Source organism: Hemibagrus wyckioides, linkage group LG13 (genome assembly GCF_019097595.1).
Source record: "Hemibagrus wyckioides isolate EC202008001 linkage group LG13, SWU_Hwy_1.0, whole genome shotgun sequence".
In the NCBI taxonomy this organism is placed as follows: Eukaryota; Metazoa; Chordata; class Actinopteri; order Siluriformes; family Bagridae; genus Hemibagrus; species Hemibagrus wyckioides.
The window spans coordinates 18415019-18441018 of NC_080722.1; the positions used below are offsets into that span (position 1 = coordinate 18415019).

The 26000-nt window shown below is 39.6% G+C and overlaps 1 protein-coding gene across 4 annotated transcripts in view; it reads left to right on the forward strand.

The window, feature by feature from the left end:
- The window catches only part of abcc3 (ATP-binding cassette, sub-family C (CFTR/MRP), member 3), a 45075-nt gene extending 19263 nt beyond the window's left edge, over positions 1–25812 (forward strand). Inside the window, exons 6-31 of one of the 4 annotated variants that reach the window (XM_058406034.1) lie at positions 55–116; positions 660–791; positions 2147–2380; positions 4599–4776; positions 6665–6826; positions 7150–7242; positions 7601–7804; positions 8582–8728; positions 9011–9098; positions 9191–9257; positions 9726–9852; positions 9962–10138; positions 10318–10485; positions 11634–11817; positions 12389–12497; positions 13410–13566; positions 14236–14443; positions 17321–17634; positions 19429–19628; positions 19850–19976; positions 20478–20579; positions 21864–22010; positions 22160–22318; positions 23668–23834; positions 23931–24125; positions 25473–25812. In XM_058406034.1, the coding sequence (XP_058262017.1) occupies positions 55–116; positions 660–791; positions 2147–2380; positions 4599–4776; positions 6665–6826; positions 7150–7242; positions 7601–7804; positions 8582–8728; positions 9011–9098; positions 9191–9257; positions 9726–9852; positions 9962–10138; positions 10318–10485; positions 11634–11817; positions 12389–12497; positions 13410–13566; positions 14236–14443; positions 17321–17634; positions 19429–19628; positions 19850–19976; positions 20478–20579; positions 21864–22010; positions 22160–22318; positions 23668–23834; positions 23931–24125; positions 25473–25581 (4017 nt within the window). In that variant the 3' untranslated portion in view covers positions 25582–25812. Of the gene's footprint in view, positions 1–54; positions 117–659; positions 792–2146; positions 2381–4598; positions 4777–6664; positions 6827–7149; positions 7243–7600; positions 7805–8581; positions 8729–9010; positions 9099–9190; positions 9258–9725; positions 9853–9961; positions 10139–10317; positions 10486–11633; positions 11818–12388; positions 12498–13409; positions 13567–14235; positions 14444–16104; positions 16416–17320; positions 17635–19428; positions 19629–19849; positions 19977–20477; positions 20580–21863; positions 22011–22159; positions 22319–23667; positions 23835–23930; positions 24126–25472 lie in introns of those variants that run through there. The other 3 variants (XM_058406035.1, XM_058406036.1, XM_058406037.1) reach the window with 3 other exon arrangements.
- The last annotated feature ends 188 nt before the right edge of the window (positions 25813–26000 follow it).

Here is a 26000-nt window from a genome sequence, read left to right on the forward strand (position 1 = left end):
ATCAGCAATGCACGTCCTTGCCAAGTGTCCATAATGCTTTTATTCATTTTCTAGAATCCATGTCCTGAATCATCTGCTGGCTTCCTCTCAAGAATGACCTTCTGGTGGTTTACAAGGTAGAATCTTATCTTTATTCTGCACCATAGGTTTACAACAGCGTAGTGTGAATATAGTGTGTCAAATACCTTTCTCTTCCCTTGCTGTTTTCTGTTAGCAATTGTGCTTGACACTTTTTTTGGATTTAATAAAAGTAAACATTAAAGTCATTATCGCTGAACTGTATCACCAATGTCCAGAACGAGCACAGGCTCTACTGCACTACTGGGCATCGCCGCCATAGCTTAAAATGATTTGCAAATATTCGCATTTGTTGTCGTACAGGCTGGGCCAGATATTAACCATTAAACAACTATCCATGATCTCAGAGTAGGAAAGCAATACATGTGGTATAAAACTATAAAGCTCATAATATCCTGTTGCTCCAGTACTGATGTTAAAAAGCCTTTTTAATTTCGACATAAGACATGACGACATAAGAAGCACATATTGTTCAAATACTCTGCATATGAGGAGTTATACTACTATTAAATCTAGCTTAAACCTGCTTTAGTGTCTTACCTCAATCCTCAATCTTCTTCTAATCTTAATCTGATTCCCAGAATGGCAATAAAAGGCTACAAATCTCCATTGGAAAACAAAGACCTGTGGTCCCTGAACAAGGAGGACAGCTCGGAGGTGGTCGTACCCAAACTCCTCAGGGAATGGGAAGTGGAGAAATCTAAATTACAGAGGTATGCTGAGGCTCATTCATGTCTGCAGACAACTGAGTGGATGTGCTCGAGTGTCCGTTCTCTGGATACAGATAACTTCAAGAGCACACCATACCGTCTACCATGTTTAATAGTGTTAGAACCTAGGTCTGAAATTTCCTTCATTGGGAATGTATTGAAATAGACCATAATATTGAAAAGAATCACTAAGTTGTTTGCAAAGAAAAAAGTTTTATGTTTACAGTATTTACACTGGTCAGCATGAAGTTACAGCTTTGCCAGATGACCTTGCACAGAATTTTAGTGCTTGAATGTCTTCAACTTTTAGATGATTACCAACAAGCACTTGGGGCTTTCTCCATTTTGGAACTTTTAACACCATTAAAATATTGCCACTAGATAAAAGGTAATAACTTATGAAAATGACACAGTCTTATAGCGCTATGTGTTTGTTTTCACCACCACAATAGGGTGTGCAAAAAATGTTAATGCTGAACATGAACACAACAAAATGCTGGAGAAAATGCAATAAAAAGTAGAAGGTTTTGAGTTGCAGCACATGGTGAGAGGCTTTGCTGCACTTGTGAATTCACCATCAGGGAGAAAGTAACATATGAAGAACAGTTGGTTTAGTAAAGTAAAGGCAGATGCAACTCTTGATGGAGTTTTCTTGTTTGCTTCTTGGCATTTGTTTTGGAATTTTTTTTTTGGAATTTGTTTATCCGTAGTGGTAGGAAATGTCTGCTTTGTGTCTCTATTGTGCAAACGTTCCTTTGGTTTTTACAAACTAATCTGGTGCACTTGACACTCCCATCAGCTCGAGAGCAAATATCTGTTGCAATGTTCCGCTTTCTCTTGTATAGCCAAGCATTTCTGTTCTCTAGCTAAACATTGTCAAGTTCTCCCTTTGCAAACATATCAAATATTGACTTTTGTTATCTGAAGTCCTTTTTCTCCAGCATTCTGAACCTCCTTTAGATGTGCAGTGGAGTACTACTGACTTTACTACAGTAGATATGAAATATACACAGGCTTTCGTTATTGTTAATACAAAAAAAAAATCTCAGAATTGTGCAAAAAATAATGGAAATATCTCTGTTCTTTCCATAATGTGTTTATTACACAGACAAAATGATCATTCATCATCATATACAGAGTCAATAGAGCTGTAAAACACATTAAAAAAAAAAAAGATTTCATGTGTAATTTCAATCCCTCAAACTATTGAAAAATCTCCAACTGTCTAATAGCTGTCTTTTATCCACAGGAAACTATTGATATGCAAATATACAAATAATAAATAACTTATACTCCATTGTTCCAAGCTAAACAGTTCCATTGAAAGCGTTTTAATGGTGTGTAAATAACCCCCACAGGTCTGCGCAGGAAGTGAACGGTCAGGCCGTGTTCTCTAAAGCCGAAGCAGAGACAAATCACGTGGGTGTAAATCCTGAGGAGGTGGAAGTGCTGCTTTCCAAGAAGAAGAAAGAGTCACAGCAACCTTCCTTCCTGAAAGCGCTAGTCAGAGCCTTCGGCCCGTACTTCCTTATCGGCTCGGCCTTCAAGCTGCTGCAGGACGTCATCGTGTTCATCAACCCTCAGCTGCTCAGGTGAAAGGCAGAGGCGGCACAGAGAGCCAGTAATTTATGACAGGGAAAAGCGTGGCCTGTGAAGAGTTACAGCTACTTACTGAAAGGCAGAAGTAGTAAATGGTGTTTGATCAGGCTTATCAGGCTTTATCAGAAGCTGTCAGCGTTGCTGGGTTTCCTGCGATGTTCGTATCTACTTAAAAAGATATTAGAGTTGCAGCAATGGGGACTAATGAAGCAGCACTAAAAAGGACAGTTGCCAGGGAACAGATGTTGCAGCGCCGTATGAGTACTTAAACATGATCGGCTATTGTGCAGAACATAATAGCCTGAATGGTGTTCACGGTGCTGGCTGGTGGCTTTATGCTTTTGAACCTTCTAGAATATATATGCAACAAGCACATATTTACCTGTAGCTTGTATTGCTTACAGAGCTGCGTACAGTATGCCGATTAGGTGGTCAGTACGAGCACAATGCTGGCTTGTCATCTACTGCCATTTCCTTTTTTTTAATGCCTGTACCGTCATTTAGTCATTTGCAAAGCAAAGTCCACATGCAAATTTGTTTTATCTCTGCATATCTTTTTTTTTTTTTTTTTTTTTTTTTTTTTTTTTTTTATTATAAGAAAGGTCCTCATGAAAGTATGATCAGAGATATGTTAAAGTCTTCCAGCACCCTGTACTGCGAAAGTTACACCCGGGCTATATTTAGTGTACAAGTGAGAACCAGACATAAATTGAAACCATGAAAATACCTCAAAACTTGTTGATCAAAACTTGTTCATGTACACAGTAGAGGTCGAAAAGCCTAGTGATAAAAATAAAAAAAACTAAGCCTTAGATATTGGCAAATAACGCTTGAAAATGATTCAAAAATAAGAGTTGCTTGTTAACCAGAAGAACATTAACTTCACAAGCGATGATAAATGGATAATGCAGTAAAAACAGAATCAAAATAGATTTTATCTGGGCATGAAGCATGGAGGGTTTCGTCATACCTTAAGCTGTTTCATTAAAGACATCATAAGCTGTACTTTCACATGGTGTATTTTTTCATATAATGCCGTTCATGGCTAACCAGTCAGTCGTGAGTCAGCAGCGCAGTGCAGAAAAACATGCCCATACAGGCTAAGAGCTTTAGTTCTTCACATCAAACATCAGAATGATGTAAAAATTCAATCACTCTACGTGACCTGGTTGTTGGTTCCAACTTTCAGATTTTAGAAATTGTTGATCTCTTTGGATTTTTACACACCATAGCATTTATATGAGCAGCAGTGCAGTTCTGTGAGCCATGTTTGGTCGAGAGACATCCGGGTTTATGGTCAGGCTGCTGACCTGAAAGAAGAATGTACAGCATGTTGAGTCAGACATCAGCAAAAGACCACATTAGGTTCAGCTTCTGTCAGCCAAGAACAGGAATCTGAGGAAACAGGAAACAGGTTGAAGATTGGAAAAACGTCATGTGACCTTTTTACCTTAACTGTGCAGTCAATAGTCACATACTGTACACTATCAGTCAAAAGTTTGGACACACCTTTTAATTCAATGTTTTTTGTTTAGGGATTTATTTTCTACATTCTAGAACAATACTGGAGATTTCAAAACTATGAAATAACACACATGGACTTAAGTAATCCATATGTAATGACAGCAAAAAACAGTCAGCTGTTATTTTAAGACACGAAGGTCAGGTGTTCTTGCAAGAACAGTATTGTCAAGTGCATTTGCAAAACCCGTCAAGCACCATGATGAAACTGGCTCACATGAAGACCATCCCAGTAAAGCAAGACCAAAACTTACCTCTGCTGCAGAGGAGAAGTTCATTTAGAGTTACCAGCCTCAGAAATCACCAAAAAAACCTCAGATTAGAGTCGTTATGAAGGCTTTACAGAGCATCAGTAGCAGACATATCTCAATATCAACTGTTCAAACGAGATTATTGTGTATTTCGGCCGCCTTCAGCATTGTTTTACAATGTAGAAAGAAATAAACATCAGGAAAGACCATGGGATTAGATGTGTCCAAACATTTGACTGGTAGTGTATGTTACACACTTACTGTCATAAATAATCGTAATAATGATCTTTTATGCTTCGTCTGTGTGATTTTTTGTTCTTTAGGCTGGTGTATTAAAGTATATGTTTGTCGTCATCTCTGTATTGCGACAAATGCAGTGAATTAAAGATGAAGTTGAATGTGTTGGTAACTTGTTTATGCCTCTTATTGTGTCTGGCAGGATGCTGATTGAGTTCACCAAAAATAAAAATGTGCCGTCATGGTGGGGCTTCGCGCTGGCCTTCCTCATGTTTGGCTGTGCTCTACTCCAGACACTTATCCTGCATCAGCACTTTCAGTACTGCTTTGTAACAGGCATGAGGCTGCGCACAGCTATCATCGGTGCCATCTACAGAAAGGTACAAGTGAACACACACCCACCGCTAATGTTTGTATAACCACCCAAATGCTTGCATGAAGCCTCTTACAGTACATACATAAATTATATAACAGAACGTCCGTCTTGTTGTTATGTAAGTCTTAGGTTAAGCTTGATCCGTTCTGAACCATCTGGTCAGACTACATTTAAAAGCATCAAAAGCCTGAATGACATAGTGAATGCACTAAATACAGAGTGGTGTATCACGGTTTAGTGAAGGCATGAGTCATGAAGAAGGAACCTGTCATGGTATGGATGAAGGGATAGGTGTGGATCTTTTTGCTCCAGTGCACTTTTACCCAGCGATGTTGGATTGTGTTTTCAAAGCTGCAGGTGTGCCTCCATGATTTCAACACTATGTTTACAGAGAGATGAAAAGATGTCCCTTTCAAGAGAATTCGAGAATTAAGCTCACTGTTATTGTTTTTATGGCTTTTCATGGTTCGAAGCGTTAACAGTTTGAAATAATTCCGTGTCATTATTATAGTAATAGATAATGGCACACTGAGAGGACACTTCTGAACCTGAAGTTATCATGAAGACGATGTGTAAAGAGGGTCCTGGCTTTTTGTTGAAGAAAGGTTGTAGAATGTAGTACAGTAGTCTAGTGTTTTATTCCGATTATGCCACAGTAGATTTCCTTTCTATCAGTATACTGCCTTTCGACTTCCTGGACATGTTCATTTTACATTAGTATAAACAAATGATTTATTTCAAGTCTTGATTCTTGATTTATTTCAAGAATTTTAGTGGTTGAAGAGCCTCAAATTTTAGATCCTTATGAGCAAGCACTTGAGGCACTTTTCTATGAAATTATTGACCCTAGAAGGTTAGATAAAAACAGAAATACTTACAAAAAACCAACAATTTCCTAAAGGCATGAGTATCTATGAGCTTCATATTAACCACTACTGTGGACTGTGACATGACATCAAACATGATACCGCAAAACAGGAGGAAATTTCATTATTTGGCGTCTGGGAAAAGGAGTTAGAAGCAGCTAGAAAAACAAAGTTATACTGATTTATACGCTGTAACTTCTTGTGCTGTGTCCTGGCAGTGAGTCAGGTTTGCTCCACTTGCATCACTTTTCTTTAATATTCTCAAAGGTCTGAAGTAAAGCGGGGGTAGTCTGGGTGTGGTGGTGTGGGGGATTAGTTGATTGAGTTGAGGTTACTTGTTTGTCAGGTTTGTGTCTTTACTTTACTCAGTCTCTTTTAGTTTACTGCTACTTTGCTCTCTCTCCTAACTCCTAACCAAAATACTCATAGACTTTTATTTTGATGACTAGTTATAGTCCCAGTATTACATTCCTTTCCAGTGTAGCTGTTTTGTTTGTACTATACACCGAAGACATTTGGGTTTGAGATCAGAAGATGAATATGAGATACCAAGTTGCTTAACACATCAGGATGCAGTCATCAGGAAATGAAAGCTGATCTTGTGATCTTTCATCTCATGTTCATGTTTTGATCGCAAACCCAAATGTCAGCAGCGTATACGAATTGGCCTTGTTGTTCCAATACTTTTGGAGGGGTCTGTATATCATGGACAAATAATAAATCTATTAACTCAGCAGACGAAATAGTGTGCTAACAAAGTCCTACGTTTTGGTGGAAATTGTAGCTAACCTATAGCCAGATTAACTAGTTAACTAGCACACTCGTATTAACTGATATGTCACCAAGTTACTAGACAAAGTCAAATCTTATTGTTATGTGAAAAAAACCTTATTTGTCTTGTTATTTCCTCATAACGGTTAACTGGTGACTGTGTGTTGATCCAGCAGGAGAGTTATATCACAGCGATGTCAGTACATGCTACTTAATCACTCTCTGTTGTGATTTTGACTCATTGTGTTTATGCAGTCGCTGGTTATTACCAATGAAGCGAAGCGCTCCTCCACCGTCGGAGAGATCGTTAACTTGATGTCTGTGGACGCTCAGCGCTTTATGGACCTCACCACGTTCCTGAACATGCTGTGGTCTGCACCGCTGCAGATCATACTGGCTCTCTTCTTCCTCTGGCAGGTCAGTCATTCAGCTTCTCACTTTTAAAGCTCTTCTCTACTCTACAACCAAAAAACCCTATGTGTAGGAGGTCATCCTTAAGGTGATTTTCAGGCTCTGATAGCAAAATGATATCAATTTGTCTCTCTGTAAAGGTTTTTAATAGTCCTGGTTGTCTGTCACTGAAGCATCGTAATTACTGCACATACTAAAATATTATGCAACTGAAAAGTGCTTACCTAAAATCTAGCAACTGCTAGATCTTGCTAGATAAGAGACCTCAACATTAATGTCTTATTTTTTGCCATCTGTATGTTTTTTTTCCCTTCTTCTTCACCACGCAGACTCTAGGCGCTTCTGTCCTGGCAGGTGTTGCTGTTATGGTTCTCCTGATTCCTTTTAACGCAGTGATCGCCATGAAAACCAGAGCGTACCAGGTCTCTCCTCCTATGTGTCTTGTCTGCCAAGAGATGTAGAGATTAATGTTTGTGTGCTGAGAAAAAGCATGTTATAAAGTTTATGTGGTTTGTGGTAATATCTTCAGGCCTCAGGGTGCTGTAAAGGCTGTGTTTTGATCACTTGATAAACCCTCTAAGGGGAATTCTTAAACAAAACCCAGAAATTCACTTTCATATTTATATGGGTTATTGAGCTGCTCAAGATCACATTGTAAACGCAGATTCATTATTATACAAAAAAAAACGATGCAAGGTTCTAATGAAGTTTGACAAGCTCACCAGCTCAGTTCAGTTCACCAGGATCACGTGTTCACCTGAGCTGTTTTGTGGTCTGCAGGTGGAGCAGATGCAGTACAAAGACGCCCGCATCAAGCTGATGAACGAAATCCTGAACGGGATGAAGGTGCTGAAGCTCTACGCCTGGGAACTGTCCTTCAAGGAGAAGATCTTACAAATACGACAAAAGGAACTCAGCGTGCTGCGCAAGTCGGGGTACCTCAGCGCCCTGTCCGTCATGGCCTGGACGAGCGCCCCCTTTCTGGTGGGTTTTATAGATATAGTTATTACATATAGAGTTAGAATAAAGCTGCTTGCATAAAAATTAGACCGAGTGCACTTAAATCACAACTTTACTCAGTATAGTTTGGTATAAATGTAGGAAATCTAGGCATTATTAGACAGGAAACACCTGGAAAAAAGACTGAAGGGAATACAATCCCTTGTTAATTATAATGATAGTTGGGAAAAGTGTAAATATAGACTGTTTAGCCGTGTACATAGATTTCTATATTTTGAGCGTGTATTTAGTTGAGGAGAAAACACTACACACTGAAGGGATTTTCACACATACAGTGACTCGAGTGACAAAGCAACCAGAGATCATTTCAGTGAAAGCTGCAGACTTCTGCCTACATCGACGACTAGGTGAGGGCGTGTCCGGAGACATGACAAAGCTGAGCAAATATGGAGCAGCTTGGTGCAGCAAACACCATAAACACACACACATTAACATGCTTTATAGTGTTACTATGGTGTGTAACAGTGAGTTAGTTAAGTTAATACTTTTTTTCAGTTTGTTAGTATAACCTATAACATATTAATTTATACGTAAATGTCTTTAGTTTAGCTTGTGAAGATTCTATTTCAGTCAGTCATTACAGGGTCATCACAGATAGCATTTCTGAGGTTAATTTTAATGGTGTGTCCTAGAAATAGCCTACAAAACCCTTTCCTAAAAAAGATTCAGCAAGCTTGAGTAACATCAGCGTCTGGGATGTTAAGAGTCGGTCTAACAGAAATTCCTAAAAATTTTCCCCAGGTCGCGCTGACAACGTTTGCTGTGTACGTGAACGTGGACAAAAACCACGTCTTGGACGCAGAGAAGGCTTTTGTCTCGCTTTCCCTGTTCAATATCTTAAGATTTCCCCTGAACATGCTCCCACAGGTCATAAGCAGCATCATGCAAGTGAGTACACGTCACTGTTTAAAGCTGTTAAGCCATTGTTTTCATACAAAAGCCAATCATTTTGATGTAAATAAGTTGCATTTGTAGCCGTCAGTAGACTTGTGTTTGTATGAGAGAGACGTTTGTTTGAGTCATATTCTACGTGAGTAGATACTGTAAAAGACTCACTCATCCCCAGATGGAATTTTTTTAAGAATTTGGAAAACATCTCATCACAAGCTCTGACCTGAAATGTCACATTGTTTTGTTTTCCTTTCTCCCACCGCCCCCCCCGGCACACAGGCTAGCGTGTCTCTCAAACGCATTCAGCATTTCCTGAGTCATGATGAGCTGGACCCAGAAAGCGTGGATAGAAAGCCTGCAGCTTCAGGTAAGGCATCATCATGACGCACCACTTTCTTGTTTCCTTTCCTGTTCATTGTTTGTATGAGTCATGAATTCAATTCTTGCTCACACTTTCAGAATACGCTGTAACTGTGGTGAACGGGAAATTCACATGGGCCAAGAAAGATCCGCCTGCTCTTCAGAAGTAAGGAGGTTTAGTACTAGTTATACATTGACAGCTTTACTTTTATAGCGTTCATAACTCCTAATTACAATGCACTCATTCCTATAGCTTACAGATATGTTGATTATGACTTCAGTATTGATTAAAAAATCACTGGATTTTTTATATGTGTTGCACAGTTTGCTTAATCAGCAGCAGAAACCTGTGAGAATATAAAAACACACTGGTTTCTATTCCTGGGAGGAATGTACCACGTACTTCAAAACTCTTTCAGGCATCCTAACAATGTTAAAGCACTTGTAAAGTACACACAAAAAACCCCAGACTGATTTGGCTTGCAATAAATGAGCTTTCTGCTGTGGAGTTTTTCTCTCTATGTGCTCTTTCATACAGATATTTTAATTTGAAAAATCTTATTCTTCAATATAATAATTCCTTATTTAATTGTTTTATAATTCTATACATATCTATCTGTATCCTGTGTTCCAGCATTAATGTGATGGTACCCCAGGGCTCACTCTTAGCAGTGGTGGGTCATGTGGGATGCGGGAAGACGTCTCTTGTGTCAGCTCTGCTCGGAGAAATGGAGAAGCTCGAAGGACACGTCTCCATAAAAGTGAGTTGATTCTTCTCATATCTCCTCAATATGTCAGGTGCGGTCCTAACGGCTAGTTTACTGTCCTACTGAGATTTACACCCCGGAATGAACAATCGTCTTGCATTAGGGTTCGGTGGCTTATGTGCCACAGCAGGCGTGGATCCAGAACGCCACACTGAGGGACAACATCCTGTTCGGCAGACCCTACGTAGAGGACAAGTACCGCCGCGTGCTGGATGCCTGCGCCCTCACCCCTGACCTCGACGTACTTCCTGGGGGTGACCAAACAGAGATAGGAGAGAAGGTACAGAGGTTTTCTGTCTTAGTTACCTAAATGCCTGCGCTTTAAGATTATAGGTTTATGAAATAGCTCGACTTTTTGAAACCGTACAGCTATGAGGTGACCCGAGCCAGGGCTAGAACATTTTGTGTTTGTCTGTAAGTCTTTAAGAAACATGATGACAGGATGTTGTGTTTGTGCAGGGAATTAATCTTTCTGGAGGTCAGAGGCAGAGGGTGAGTCTGGCCAGATCTCTGTACAGCGAGGCAGACGTTTACCTCCTGGATGACCCGCTGTCTGCCGTAGATGCCCATGTCGCCAAGCACATCTTTGACAATGTCATCGGGCCAGAGGGGGCGCTCCGTCAAAAGGTAAATACTAAGACGATCTTAAAGTGTAGTCAGGAAGATGACAAATAAAGGTATATAAAGTTATACACTTCCTACTAGTTCTGTTTACATATTTAGCCACTATAGAATGATGAACGAGGGTTAAAGTTTGTTGTGTGCCAGTCTTATTGTATTTAAATGTGATGCTTCAGTAACCGTTGGTGTTTCAATACTGACGAACTCTTTTTAGGCAAATTTTGCCCCTTATCTGGTGCAATCTTATCAGTGATATCTAGGGAACACAATGTTGATCTGTTCTACATGGCTAAATATAATCTTACTCTTTACATGGCTATCTGTTTTGATGTTGGGCAGCAATACAATGCCAGGATATTGTCAGTGTGGCTTTTTAAACAGGAATAGCTCATGAATCAACAAGCTGACGGTGTTATGTTTGCGAGTGTAGCTAACTTTAACCATGTAAACAACTTTCCATCAATTTAGAATACAACCTCATATTAAAACAGTGAAGAACATGTTTAACCCTTATTTAGCAGTACACTGGTGTTCCATGGAAATCGACTTATTGGACATTTTCGATCAGTATAAACAAATGAATTATTTTAAGGCCGCAAGTCTGACATAACATGAGTCAGGACACTGCTGGCTTTAGTGCGATAACCTTTCTGTTGGATAACCTTACACTAAATTATAGTGGTTGAAGATAATACCTTCAAATTTCGGATGCTTATGAACAAACACTTGGGGCATCTTAGAGAGCAGATATCAGCATTTACTTTGAACATTTGTGTTAAATGTTGCCCCTAGTAAGCTATATAAAAAAACAGAAATGAAAATCTACAAATCCCTGAATGTCTGCTTTCATGAGATGTTAATCACTGCTGTGGAGTGACATGACAGACATTCGTTCAATACAAATTTGTTCAATGATACAACAAAACAGCCATTTTTTGATCTCTGGTAAAAAGAGTAAATTAGAAATCAATATCTTTATGCTTTGTAAATTAAAAGGCATTTCTAGATTTTATTGTGCAAGAGCATTGTGATCGTATGAAACAAAAATTTCATAGCAGCTCTGAGATAGAGGCCTGTAAAGACTATGCCAGTGTAATTGTGTTTGCAATCATCTGAAGAACTGTGATTAAGCCTAAGTATGTTTCATGGTGCAGACACGACTCCTGGTGACCCACAGTATCAGCTTCCTGCCCCAGGTGGATAACATCATGGTGCTAGTGGAGGGCAGGGTATCAGAGATGGGCTCGTACCAGGTCTTGCTCAATGAGAATGGGGCATTCGCTGAGTTCCTGAGGAACTACTCTTTAGAGGAGATAATGGAGGATGACGAAGTGACAGGTATATACAGAGCACTGAAAATTCATATGTGATAAGAATAACTCTCATCTCATAGCACTAGTCATGAGCCAGAGAAAATATCAAACTGTTTTCATTGCTTGTTTTTTTTGACCAATCAGATTATCAGGAGGTTTCGACCAATCGTTTGCATAGCATGATCACGCTTACTAGACTCCGTGCTATTGTTGGGTTTTAATCTGCTCTTAAATGGAGGTTTAATTTTTATTTATAATTTGAGACAAACCCTGTTGAAATTGAGGCATGTAAATGAAACTTATGCGGAAGAAGTCACAGAGATAGGACAACCCATGACATACGGATCTTCATTAATGATAATTAATATTAACAGTAATAATATTATTTATAATAATAATTAATTAATAATCGATACTCATTGTGTCCTCTCATCCACTGCGTCCAGTTCCTCCAGACCTGTCACATCACCAGAATTTGGACCTCTAACATTTTCTGGTTATCACAGTGATCCAGCATGATGCTCTAACTTGACTAGTTGTTATTATTTCTTTGATATGGGTGATTGTGGGACATTTGTGGTGTTTATCTATTGCAGAAGTGTTAATTGACGAGGAAGAGTTATTCCCTGACGATGCTCTCAGTATCCACACCGATATGGTGGACCAAGAACCTGCAGTCAACGAGGCTCGAAGACAGTTTATGAGGTAGCCAACTTGAGCTTCAACTTTTTCATTCATAAATCAACACAAAAGCGTTCACTTACTTCAGTAAATGGAGTATTACTGACCTTCTATCCGTCCAGTGAGAAGATGTTCATGTTTCAAAACGGGTACTGAATGTGGCATGTGTATTGTACAAGTTGTTTAAAAGCTGCTCAGTTGCATTATATATATATTTTACAGTTGTAGAAAGGCATTTATTATAATTATTGTTATCTGGTGTCACAGATATTGCCACTGTTACCTCTGGCTTGTTCATTAGGTGTAAATTTAAATGTATAATTTATATTATATTAAATTTATATCATTTATATTCAGAATTTTTACATTAATGTAAAGCAGCTTTTCAGTAAAATGTTAAAAGCGCTGTACAAATAAAATTGAATTGAATTGAATCGAAGACTAGATACACCCCTCACATTCACTTTTTCACCCTCCTGCCATCTTGAAAAAATGTCCCGAAGCATTCACGCCCTCACAACCAGACCGTGCAACGGTTTCTTCCCTCAAGCCATCAGCCTCCTCAACACAAACAACTGAACTGCATCAAACTGACACACACAAACAAACACACTCATTCAATATACACCTGTTTACAACACCACCCGTATTGTAACGGATGTTTACAGACCTTTTACTGTTTACTAATCTCCTATTTGCATAATGCCAGTAAAGTCTGTACTCAGGTCGGCACTATTTTATGTACCTGTCCTGTAGTGTATTGTACTGTTTGCTTGCACTGTTATGCACTTTATGTGGCTAGGACAACTTACCCTTTAGTCCTTAGCTCTGTGTTGTTTTATGTAGCACCATGGTCCGTTGTTTCATTTCATTCTGTCTGTATTGCGTCAGCTATATATGGTTGAAATGACCGTTTCTTTTTTTCTGCTCTCACAGGCAAATCAGCATCATGTCTAATGATATGGAGAACACAAGGACGAAATCAGTCCGTAAGCGTCGCTTCAGCGAGAAGAGGCATGGAGAACCACCGCAGGAGAAGAAGGAGTCCAAAGTGGAGAAGCTTATCCAGGCTGAGACTGCGGAGACTGGCCGGGTCGGTGCTCCCTGTGTCCCTCGTTCTTTTGTTTCAGTCGAAATCTGTACTGAAATCTTAATGGCGTCAGATTATCACGTTTAATTATTCCTTGTGAAGGTCAAAAATGTGCGCTTGTTTGGTTGTATCATGTTCAGCATTCAATGTCTTTGTCATGTCACATTCTACAGCGGTGGTTAATATGAAGCTCATAGAAAAGTAGACACTCAGGGCTTTAAGAATTTGTAGTTTTTCATAGGTGTTTCCGGTTTTGTCTAAGCATACTAGGGACAATATTTTCATAGAAACGTTCCAGAGAACAAAACGGTTAGTGATCTTCAAAGTAAACGTTGATATCAAACTCATTTCTGCTCTCTAAGATGCCTCTAATAGCTGAAGCCGTTATTTTCAGCCACTAAACTTCTGTGTACATGTATCTCGCACTGAAAGCCAGCAGTGTCCTTAATCGTTTTATATCGGACTGGCAGGCATAAAAGAATTCATTTGTTTATATTGATTGAAAAATTGATTTCAATTCCTCCAGTGTAATGGAACACCAGCATTAAACAGGTTAAATGGTTGAACAGGATGCGGAAGAGTCTGATTTAAATACAGGAAATAGAGAGGATGTGCTGCATGGCGCTCCAGAATACAGTATTTACAGTTTACACTTCCACCCGCTTCATTCAGGTGAAACTCAAGGTTTACTGGGAGTATGTGAAAGCTGTGGGGCCGTTGATGTCCCTCCTCATCTGCTTCCTGTACGCCGCTCAGAGCGCAGCAGCTATTGGCGCCAACATTTGGCTCACCGTGTGGACAAATGACACCCAGGAGAGCACCAGAGAAGACAATGTACCGATGAGAGTGGGGGTGTATGCAGCACTGGGCATTACACAAGGTATGGCACAGGTTAAAGGTCACATATCAGTGTGTAAGTGCCTCAGTAAGTTCCTCTGCAGGCGCCTTTCACACGGCATTGTACTGATGATAATGAGATGGTAAATGCTCAGATGTGGTTGATTAATGTTGATTAATTTGAGCTCTGCAATCTTTTACTAATAATAAAGTTTAACTTTGTAGAATCCAAGTTCAAATTTTATACTTTGGAATCAATATGCAATGAAATCGATTAGTGATTTTTTGTAAATTTATCTTTTCATGGTTTTAAGTGAGCACACAGCTCCAGGATGCTGTTTTCTGTCTGTGTGCAGTTTGTTTGCATGTTCTCCACATATACATGACAGTTGCTTCTGGGTTTTCTGGTTTCCTCCCACCTTTTAAAAACCTTGCATGTAGGTGGATTCAACAGTATGGACTCCGTATCCATCGTAACCCTGAACCAGGATAAAGTAGTTACTCAAGAGGATGGAATGAATGAAATAGAATTATTATTATTATTATTATTATTATTATTATTATTATTATTGTTGTTGATGTTGTTGTTTTTTTTACACACAACGGTTTATTTCAGTTAGCCTAAAGTTTACAGATGGTTATTGGTGAGAAATAAACATACAAACTTCTTGATCAGAGAGGTCAGAGAAAATTGTCCAGACTACTTCAAGCTGACCAGAAGGTTACAGTAACTCAGATCACTCTCTGTAATGGACTGGTGACCTGTCCAGGGTGTACCCCTGCCTTTCGCTATGTGTGCTGGGATAGGCTCCAGCAGACCCCCGTGACCCTAATTAGGAATAAAGTGGGTATAGACAATGGATGGATGGATAATCACTCTACAGCCATAATGAGCAGAAAAGCATCTCAGAACTGAGGCTACAAGTAATGAAAGGCTCAACTAAACTACTGAGCTGAAGACTGGTAAAAAAAAAAAAAAGACCAGGAGGCAGATATTCTCATTTAAACTAACCAGTAGCCTCCTTGACAGGAGTCTGACCTGTATGTTGGTGTAGTCCATCCACACATATTTTCTCCATTCTGATATTTATGAACATATGTGAACGTTAATTGAAGCTTTTTGCACGATTAAGCTATCCGCATAATGTTCTGACTGCTGACACATGATTTACTGATCGGATAATTACACGAATTGTTCCCAATAAAGTGGTCAGTGAGTGTATTCACTGTTGTAAACACTAATGTCATTCGAATAAATTTTATTTGTGTAGCATTTTTAACAAGGGAGTTTGTCACCAAGCAGTTTTCCTGAGATAAAATTTGACATTTTTAAACATATCACTTTAATCATTTTATTATAAGTACGGAAAATAGCATGGAATTTAGCACATTTAATGATTTTCTCATTTTTACCCAGTATTAAAAGTGACTGAATTTCCCAAATGAATACAGCACAGATTATATTATAGCACTTCACTCACCTCAGCATTACTATCGCTGACACTCCATGTTTTTTTTTTTTCATACGTATTTGTTTTTGGTTTTTTTTCTTAGCCTTCCTGCTTTGTAATCTATAATAACTCATATCCAACCTCAGCCTAAATATCTTACCTCTTCTCTCTGCCATATATGCTCCCTAACCTCCTTTCCCCTACAGGTCTGTAGTGTAGTGACTCTCTCACCCCCTTCCTCTCTCTGTGGCAGGCCTCCTGGTCATGTCCTCTTCCTTTACTCTGGCCCTGGGGAAAATCCATGCTGCCCGCAAGCTGCACCAGGGCCTGCTGGACAACAAATTTCACACCCCGCAGTCTTTCTTTGATACTACACCCATAGGGCGCATCATCAACCGCTTCTCCAAAGATATTTACGTGATCGACGAGGCTTTGCCCTCCACTATCCTCATGTTCCTGGGCACCTTTTTTACCTCCCTCTCCACCGTGATTGTTATCATTTCCAGCACCCCCATCTTTGCTGTGGTCATTGGCCCTTTGGCTCTAATTTACTTCTTTGTGCAGGTATTGTGCTTTTCCACAACATTAGCTGAACTGAAGGAATCTTAAATAATGTTTTTGCTTTTCTCCCTCCTTTCGAAAATAGATGGGTTTGCACTTTGGCATGCAGCAAAGCTGACGGCAAAGAAGGTTCTAGCTGTGATCTCCCTTTCCTTTTCCACTCTCCTTTCTCCTTTTTCCTTTCCTTTCCTCTGTGTTCTCTTGTACTCGCTTTCTCTTTCAGTGTCTCCTCCCCTCTGTAACCGAGAGTTAATTTCCTCTCTCCTCATTTGCCTACCCACTTCCTGCCTTGCCTGTTTGCTTGCATGTTGTTTCACCCGCGCACACACACACACACACAAACACACACACACACACACACACACACATGCCCTCTCATGTTTTGGTTTTTATTATTCAGTCCTCAGCCTCAGGATTTGTGTGAACGCTTTCTAGGAATTTTTGATGTTTCACTGACCCCTGGTGGAGATAACATGATATTACATCAGTATTATTATTATTAGTAGTAGTAGCAGTATTATTATATAGTTTGTTGTTATTATTATTATTAGTTTGTTTTTTTTTTTATTTATGGAATAACGAATACAGTCATTAGTTGGAGTAGACTTTCCATTTCAGATAACAGCACTCAGATCGGACGCACAGAGCATTATCCCTTCTTTCACATTTCATGGACGATGTTCCAGGAAGACTTCAACTTTTTTTGTTACTTCCTTTTAGATATCTCTGGCACATTATAGCAGTCAACCTTCCAATCCATAAAAACACCCCCTAGTGTCATTACAGAATTTTGTAGCATTGCTGAGAGGTTCTTGAACCTCTGTGTCGTTTTTCAGTCTCCGGGGGTGAAGGAGTGAGTGTGTGAATCCACTGATCAGCTGATTGAATCTCCCCTCCCCTCCACACAGGTGTGCTGATTCTGGCTAACTCGTTACTGAGCCGGGTCTACGCTATGCTGAAGGCTGCCCACTTCACCCACCTCCACATGCTCGGCGCCGTTCTGAGGGCGCCGCCGGCCTTTTTTGAGTCCAACCCCACAGGGCGCTTGTTGAATCGCTTCGGCAAGGATGTGGACACGATAGACTGTCTCATTCCAGAAAATATTGATATCTGGATGCGCACTTTCTGGTACACAGTCACTGTGCTGGTCATATGCTCTGCCCTCACCCCTATGTTCTTCATAGTCATAGTGCCGTTAACGATGTTCTATTGGTGGGTCCAGGTAAATAGGAACATTAACTCATTAATGCAGCATGCTAACGTGTTTCCTTATGTTTTAGTCATTGTCGCAGTAGTACACGCTGTAGAGTGGTTGCTTGGTTTAGACGTATGGGAGTGTTTATCATCAGTTGTTCTTTATCCAGCTCCACGTGGGGCATTCTAGTGCACCATAAAACCCTCTTTTTAAGTGAATTGACTTGTCACTTATTCACTGGTACAAAAAAATGTCAGTACCAATTTACCAGTGAGATTGGATTCTATCCAGAAATGTTTGACGATGCAAACGGGTGTGCATAAAGAACAGCTGTTTGTAGGAGTAGTCTGCTGTGGGAGTTGAGACGTAGAAAATAATCTTTCATATCCTTTTCCAGGTTTGATTTATCCGACGTGTCGCTGTTGTCCCCTGGTCTCGGTTCGCCTGTGTCTTGAGCCAGCCTAATCTCTTTCTATTTAACACGTGGTCTATCGTTGCAATCATACTAATATCATTTCATATGGGCTGTTCCATTTAGTTAGGGAAATAAAAACCAGCTGGCCTTGAGGGATGCTTGTGGTCAATAAGCGCTCGGTTTTAGATCTGAAACTTCTCATTGACCTTAAGCTCGTTCCAAGAGCCTAACATTAAGACATTTGATCCTGTGTAAAGCTTTGGAGCAGCAGAATACAACACAGTCGTACTAAACCTAATCCAGACTGACCATCAGACTGACCTAACATCTTTAATGCTCTACAAAGGGGCCTATCTGAGAAAATGAAGGACATATAAGCAGTAGGGGTCCATACCCTTCCGATAAGTGTTTCAGAAAACAACAACAATGTCGGGAATCTTGTATATGTCCATATGTGCCTCTGTTGTACAGTATAAAAGTTGCATAACAAACCCATACACCATTCACATGACTTCCTCCTCCCTCCTTTATGATTCTTTGCTTTTACCCTGGCTTTTGGTTTGGCTTCAGCATTGCATGACATAAAGAATAAACAATCCAGAATCTCTATTTATGAGCTGTTTTTGGGATTGATTTAAATGTTGTTCGTGTTAAAAGCTAAACTGAATGCACAATTATATGATGATGGTACGTTATTTTTACTGAGTTGTTTGATTATTGTCACTTAACATGCCGAGGATTCCAGAAAACATCTGCAGAGATTTCAGCACTGATAAGTCATAGGAATTAATTTAGCACAAAGGGACTTAGATGTTTGCACATTTGGCTCACACCCTGGGGTCGGGGGTTCGATAACCTCCTCTGTCATGTGTACACATTGTGCTCTAGGTACTCTGGTTTCCTCCCTAGTTCAAAGACATGCGTTGTAGACTGTCTGGCATCTCTAAATTGTCCGTAGCACAGTGTGTGTGTGTGTGTAATAGGTGAGCGCCTCAACCAGGGTGTCTCCCACCTTCTGCCCTGTGTTTGTTAGGATAGATTCCGGGTTCCCTTTAAGTGGTTTAACAAAAAAAAAAAAGAAATAAAAAAATAAGGAAAACAAAATTCTAGAAAATTCTAAAGGGTTTCGTCTGTTAAAGGAAACTTTCTTTAAGAAGAGAAAACTTTATATTATTTGTTCTATTCAACTAGAAACCTCACGGAGAAACAGTGTACAATTTTTGGCTCGGTTTTCCTAAAAGTTACACTAAAATGTTTAACGGTTCACATGGCTGATCGTGTATGGTGTTTTTGGAATCCTCACCCCACTGTACTGTGTGCTGCATTGCAGCTCTGTACTGTACTCTAGTCATGGCCATAGCTGTTAACCTTGCTGTCTGTGTCTCTCCTCCTCATCTCCCCTGTAGAGATTTTATGTAGCCACCTCGCGGCAGCTAAAGAGACTGGAGTCGGTCAGTAGATCTCCTATATACTCTCATTTTTCGGAGACCATCACCGGCACTAGCGTGATCCGTGCGTTCGGGCTCAACACGCCTTTTGTGCTCATGAGTGATATGAAAGTGGATGAGAACCAAAAGAGTTACTACCCTGGTATTGTTTCCAACAGGTAGGTCTGGCCTCACTCCCTCTGGATGAATGATTGTCTGCAGATGTTCAGCTTGAAAATCTTGCCAAATTTTCTCTTGCTGTAATGTCTTTGGCAAGACCACCAGTGGTGCTTACTTAGCCTCACCATTCATGTGAAGGCTAACGCTCAAAGCTGCCGTGTTTTTGTTTTTTTGTTTTTCTTAAGTGTGGAATGACAGTGGTGTGTTTTGATGGGTTCAGGTGGCTGGGAGTACGGATCGAGTTTATTGGGAATTGCATCGTGCTGTTTGCTGCTCTGTTCGCCGTCATCGGGAAGGGAGACCTCAGCGAAGGACTGGTGGGGCTATCGGTCACTTACGCCCTGCAGGTACTGCATCTAAACACTTCTGTAAAGCAGCTTTGTAGTGAATAGTGCGTGTAGGAAAACGTGCTGGACGCGTGAACGTATCTCGTATGTAAATCTGTTCATGCTGATGCTGATAAACAAGTACGTTATATATTTCTACTAATGTTGTAGACATCACTATGAACAGCAGTGTGAATACTGTATGAGTCACAAAGCTGAAGTGTCATAAGTGCCAGCTTGACTAAATACATTCATCAGGTTTGTCGTATATATCTCTCATATGTCTCAGTCTCACGCTGTCATCAGTTCCTCGACAATGACTTTTTAAACCCAAAGCCAATAAAACAATTAGCCTCAAGACATTAGTACTGCGGTGTTTTTACAGCTGTGTAACACATCAGCCTCTTCATGGGGAAAAAAATCCACTCAAGTCAGACCTCCCTTTAAAGTTGTTTGGTACAACTGTATTTTTGTTTAGTCTTCTGTGACATGTGACTGATTTCCACTTTCCCCGTTCAACAGGTCACCATGTCCCTGAACTGGATGGTGAGAATGACCTCTGACCTTGAGAGCAACATTGTTGCAGTAGAGAGAGTGAAGGAGTACTCCGAGACGCCACCGGAGGTCAGTATTGCACACATAGCGACTAGATTTGCTGACTTTTTAAAGCCCTTTTAAGTATTTTTGTTTCAGAAATAAGTCTAGATTGTGATCGTGATGATATGAGATGATATGTTAATTAGTCTTTTATGTCATCTGGAAACGTCTACTGATCATTTGAACCTGAACTTGACGTCCCGTGATCCCTTAGCAAGCTTTCTAGAAAAAAATTAAGGATAGTGCATCTCCTATCCGTATCTGTTGAATCTGAATAATGTATTTGTATTCAGTTTTGTATCTACAGAAGAGGATGGAGACTCTTTAAGCACTCGCTTTATTTATTTATTTTTATACTCACCTAAATTAATGCATGGAATTAGCTCGTCACACTTTTGTGTTCATTTAATTGTGTTAATTCATAATTGTATTTGTCACATATGTAATTATACAGGATGCAGTGAAATGCTTTTTATGACCTTTATATAAAAATAAAGCCATTGAGATAAAAGAAGAAAAATAAGATACGCTAAAATAAAATAAAAAATAGAGAGAAAATATGTCAGAAAATTGCAATAGAAAAAATAAATATATAGAAAATAGAAAAGGTATTTTATTTTATATATTTAAGTAAAATAAACTTATTTTATTTTTTTTTTTTTTAATTCTATATCTATGTAGTGCAATTTGTGCTATGACCATGTTGATGATGATTGATGATCACACTGGAGCGTTGACTTGCCCAGTGGACTAGCTAATGATCTTTTAAAGATGTCTTATCCATCCCTGTTAGTGTAAAACTCTTTGTATCTCTTTGTAGCCAGTGACAGTTCCCAGCTGGAGAAACTCAGGTTGAAATCGAGCATTAGTTTTATTTTATCACATTATTCCAAAAGGCAAGATGGAAGCTTGACTGCTTTTCAGCGTCACCTTCATCTCTTTTGCTCACAGTCTAGGCTCACTGTAGGACAGTGAGAGCGACAAGTAGGCCATTGATATTCCCTTACATAGGCGATAGATACTAAAAGTTAAATCACTCATTCCCTAGAGACTACCACTCAACCACACCCTGACTCTCCACAATCAATATCTTTTACCTTATTTACATATATAAGTATATACGTATATGAGTATTTACCTTATTTACATATATAAGTATAAAATTATAACTTATTTAACTCATACATAAATGTACTTGTTAAAGAGTTTGATTCAGAAAGAATTTGATTAAATAGTGTTTATTCTGAAATGTCTGGAGCACACTGCTGTGAGTTTCTGATGAAATAATTATCAGCTGATGCGTTTCTGTAGGCACCGTGGGAGGTGGAGGACAAAAAGCCTTCACCTGACTGGCCTGCTGAGGGCAACGTGGAGTTTTCTGACTACAGCGTGAGGTATCGCGAGGGACTCGACTTGGTGCTGAAGAACATTTCCCTCCAGGTGAAAGGAGGAGAAAAGGTCAGTGCAACAATATATTATGAAGTATTGCTTTCTGGACTTCCGTTCGCTCTGCACTGTGTCGTGCATAGTGATAAATTAGCTGCAAAATAAGAAATAATAATTTGCCAATTTTTTTAATCCGTGAACAAATGTGTGTTTGTTTTCAGATTGGCATTGTGGGTAGGACCGGAGCTGGCAAGTCCTCCATGACACTGTGTCTGTTTCGTCTGCTGGAGGCAGCAGAAGGGGAAATCAGCATCGACGGAGTAAAGATCGCTGAGATCGGCCTGCACGACCTCAGATCCAAGCTCACCATCATCCCCCAGGTCCAACACTTTTCTCTCCTTCACCCACCCCATGCAATCTGTTTTAATTTAAACACAGCTTTGAAAATGGTATTTATTGTTATATTAATATTTCTCTCATGTTGGGTTTTACTGTGTCCGCAAAAAAAAATAAAATAAAAAAAGAATCTGGTCTGATTGCCAAAAAATTTCATGCTGGCAGAAACGTACGATCCAAAGCAGCTTTAGACTCACAAAACATCTTGAAATGTTTATCAGTGGCTAATTAGCACGCTTGACTCCAAACACAACTGTAGCTAATTTGCTGCGAGTCCACGTTCCAGATTGTTAACATTTTGGGTTCGTCTTTTGTTTTCTGCAGTAATTCCTGTTCTTGTGACCCTAATTCACTTTTCAACACTTTTATTTCTGCTAATTCATGTTCTTACTACAAGAACCACCTGTCCTCATTTGCCCCCTTTTTGCTGATCTGAGATTTAGGTTTCGAGTATTAAAGATTGCTACAATAGTAGAAGAGTAAACACAAATACACTACATAATGCTGGCTTATATGACACGGTGGATTGAGTGCAGTTTAATTGATAAACATCGCTACATATCATGCTGTCCGGGGTTTTGTGTAGTTTTGGGTTTAGGAATACAGATTTTGTTGGATTTCTAGTTTAAAAAGAAAGTAAAGAAGCTGCTTGTGGATTTATGTATTTAGTATTCCGAGTAAGGATTTTAGATTAGTATGAGTATGGTGTGTGTGTGTGTGTGGGCTTTTGTGGTGTCATGTACACAAATTTATGAAGTGTGTAGCGCAGGCTTTTGCTTTTCATCTTCCGCCAGCGCCTTTTGGATTTGAAAGATATAGATCATAAAAGAAAAGTGTCACGTTCAAAAGAATCACGGTGTGGGTTTTTATAAAATAGATACAGAAAAACCTTTGTAAAGAATAAAATACAACAAGATAAAAATAGAATTAGGTAACTGAAACTAACCGGAGGTGATGAATGAACAACGAGCTGAGAAGAGTCAAAGAAACATCAACTGCCACTGAAATGAGGAACAGGTCTGTAGGATGAGTACGATGTAGCAAACAGTTAGCTTGAGCAAAATGACATGATGATGAATTAAGAAAGGAAAGAGAGTAAATTGTGCTTGATTTAGAATCACTCCCTCAAAAAATTATTCATAAAAGTGCTACAGAGGTTTATGTTTTCATCTATTCTCGTGTATGGAATGTGGCCAGGGGTGCCAAAACTTTTGAATACACTCCTAAAGTATATGTTTGCTTTGCATTCTGCCTTTCTGCCTTTCAATATATATAACTTATGAAGGAAATTTTAAAGATTTAAATCTAACCTGCTTTATCTAATTTTTCACAGGAACCGGTTCTCTTCTCAGGGACGTTGAGGATGAACCTCGACCCTTTTGAAAAATACAGTGATGACGATATTTGGAACGCTCTGAAACTTTCTCACTTACACAAGTTTGTCAGCAACCAGACAGCTAAGCTGGAGTTGGAGTGTTCGGAAGGAGGAGAGAATTTAAGGTACACCTTTCAGTTCATTCAGGTTTTTAGGGTCTGATTGTTACAGTAGAGTTAATGCTTATAAGCTCACTATTACTGTATTCTGGGTGTGTGCAGTGTGGGACAGAGGCAGCTCGTGTGTTTGGCTCGAGCCTTGCTAAGGAAGACCAGAATCCTCATCCTGGATGAAGCCACAGCTGCTATTGACTTGGAGACAGATGATCTTATCCAGTCCACCATCCGCACACAGTTCGAGGACTGCACAGTCTTCACCATCGCTCACAGACTCAACACCATCATGGACTACACAAGGTAGGTCTGCTTTCACCACCGGTCCATTAATGCCAAAATCCCAATCAGATTTTAAAACTGAAGCCTTCAACGTTATAACAGAACTTATATGTTTTAACCAATTTGTGCAATTGACCCAATTATCTTTTCGTCCCTATCTCAAAAATATAATGAGTTTGACCTTATTTCTTTATGAATAATTAGTGATTTTGTTAGAATCATCGCAGTAAGGGTTCTCAAGAGGCACAGCAGAAAAGGAACTATCCTTTCATCAGGACTATGCAAGTTCATATCCTGACCATAGCACAGCAATCCGAGGCCAGCGATCAAGAGAACAAATCTGGGTGGTCTCTGGGTGGGAGGGATCATATCCTCGCTCTCCTGTCAGTCACAGGAACACTAGATTTTGTCAGTGTACTATGCAGTCTTCAAGTCTTCATGCAAGTCAGATTTCTTGCTGAAAAACATGAATATTCTGGAGGGAGATTTATCATTTGTATATAATATATAATTATCCATGTTGCAGAGTTTATCTGCATCATGTCATTCGAAATAAGGACCACATGCATTCTATTGTCTTCACCCCCATTAGTAGTCGCAGCACCAAGTCGCTCAGAATTTGCTGGAAGTTTTCTCAACTTTATCTCATCGCTGCTGTTGACACACCCACATCAAGAACGGTCACTGTCAATCATATCATCAGCTCCTATTGAAAATGAATGAGCTGCAGTTTCTTTGTCGCTTCGAGTCGCTGTATATATGAATGTAGCTTCTGGCTCCCCATTTGGTGGGAGGTTAAGTAATAGGTGAGAACTGGCTAAAAAACTAATTGGGAGAAATTGAGTAAAAAAAATATCTCTATAGAGCTCATAATGATTTCATTTGTAATTTTGTTAGACCATATTTATTTGTTTTCAATGTACTCATAATGTTAATGTACTCGTAATGTAAAACACCCACAGTGCACCCACAGAAGGTCTGACCAATCCCAATCGCACCCACAGAAGGTTTGACCAATCTCAATCACTCCATCAGAAGGTCCGACCAATCCCAATCACTCCATTAGAAGGTTTAACAGTCTCAATCACTACCACAGAAGGTCCGACCAATCCCAATCGCTCCATCAGAAGGTTTAACCAATCCCAATCGGTCCGTCAGAAGGTTTAACAGTCCCAATAACTACCACAGAAGGTTTGACCAATCTTAGTTGCACCCACAAAAGGTCTAACCAATCCCAATCGCTCCATTAGAAGGTTAAGAGTCCCAATCAGTTCCACAGAAGGTCCGGCCAATCCCAATCACTCAAGCAGAAGATTTGACCAAATTTATTTCAGTTTATTATTAATCACCTTCTCTTTTCGTCCACAGAGTTCTGGTGTTGGACAAGGGACAGATAGCAGAGTTTGACACGCCAGCGAACCTTATTGCACAGAAAGGAATATTCTATGGCATGGCAAAAGACGCAGGGTTGGCGTGAGCCTGCAAAGCTGAAGAAACACAACAGTGCCTTCATCTACAGAGAGACAGTGAATGTATCTTTGTTTTCTTATTCAGCTGGATCTGTAATTGTTTGGTTTTTTGTTTTTGTTTTTTTGCATTATTGTTGTTTTATATGAACTGCAGTGCTATGGTTACTATGGCCACTTCATTTTCACGATGAACCTGTCTATTTTTGTACGGTATTATTTAATTCACAATAGGGGAAAAATGCTGTTGAAATAAAGGTGCCATTCTTCTTTGTCTAGGACATATTTTATTACCGATGTGGAAATGTGTTACTTTGTAAGTGTCTAAAGCAGTTGTCCAGATTATTTTGTCAATAGGAAGTTCCAAAGTTGTCTGGCCAAAACTTTTTGCGTGACAATCAGATCACATGACAATCAGCTCTGAGATGTT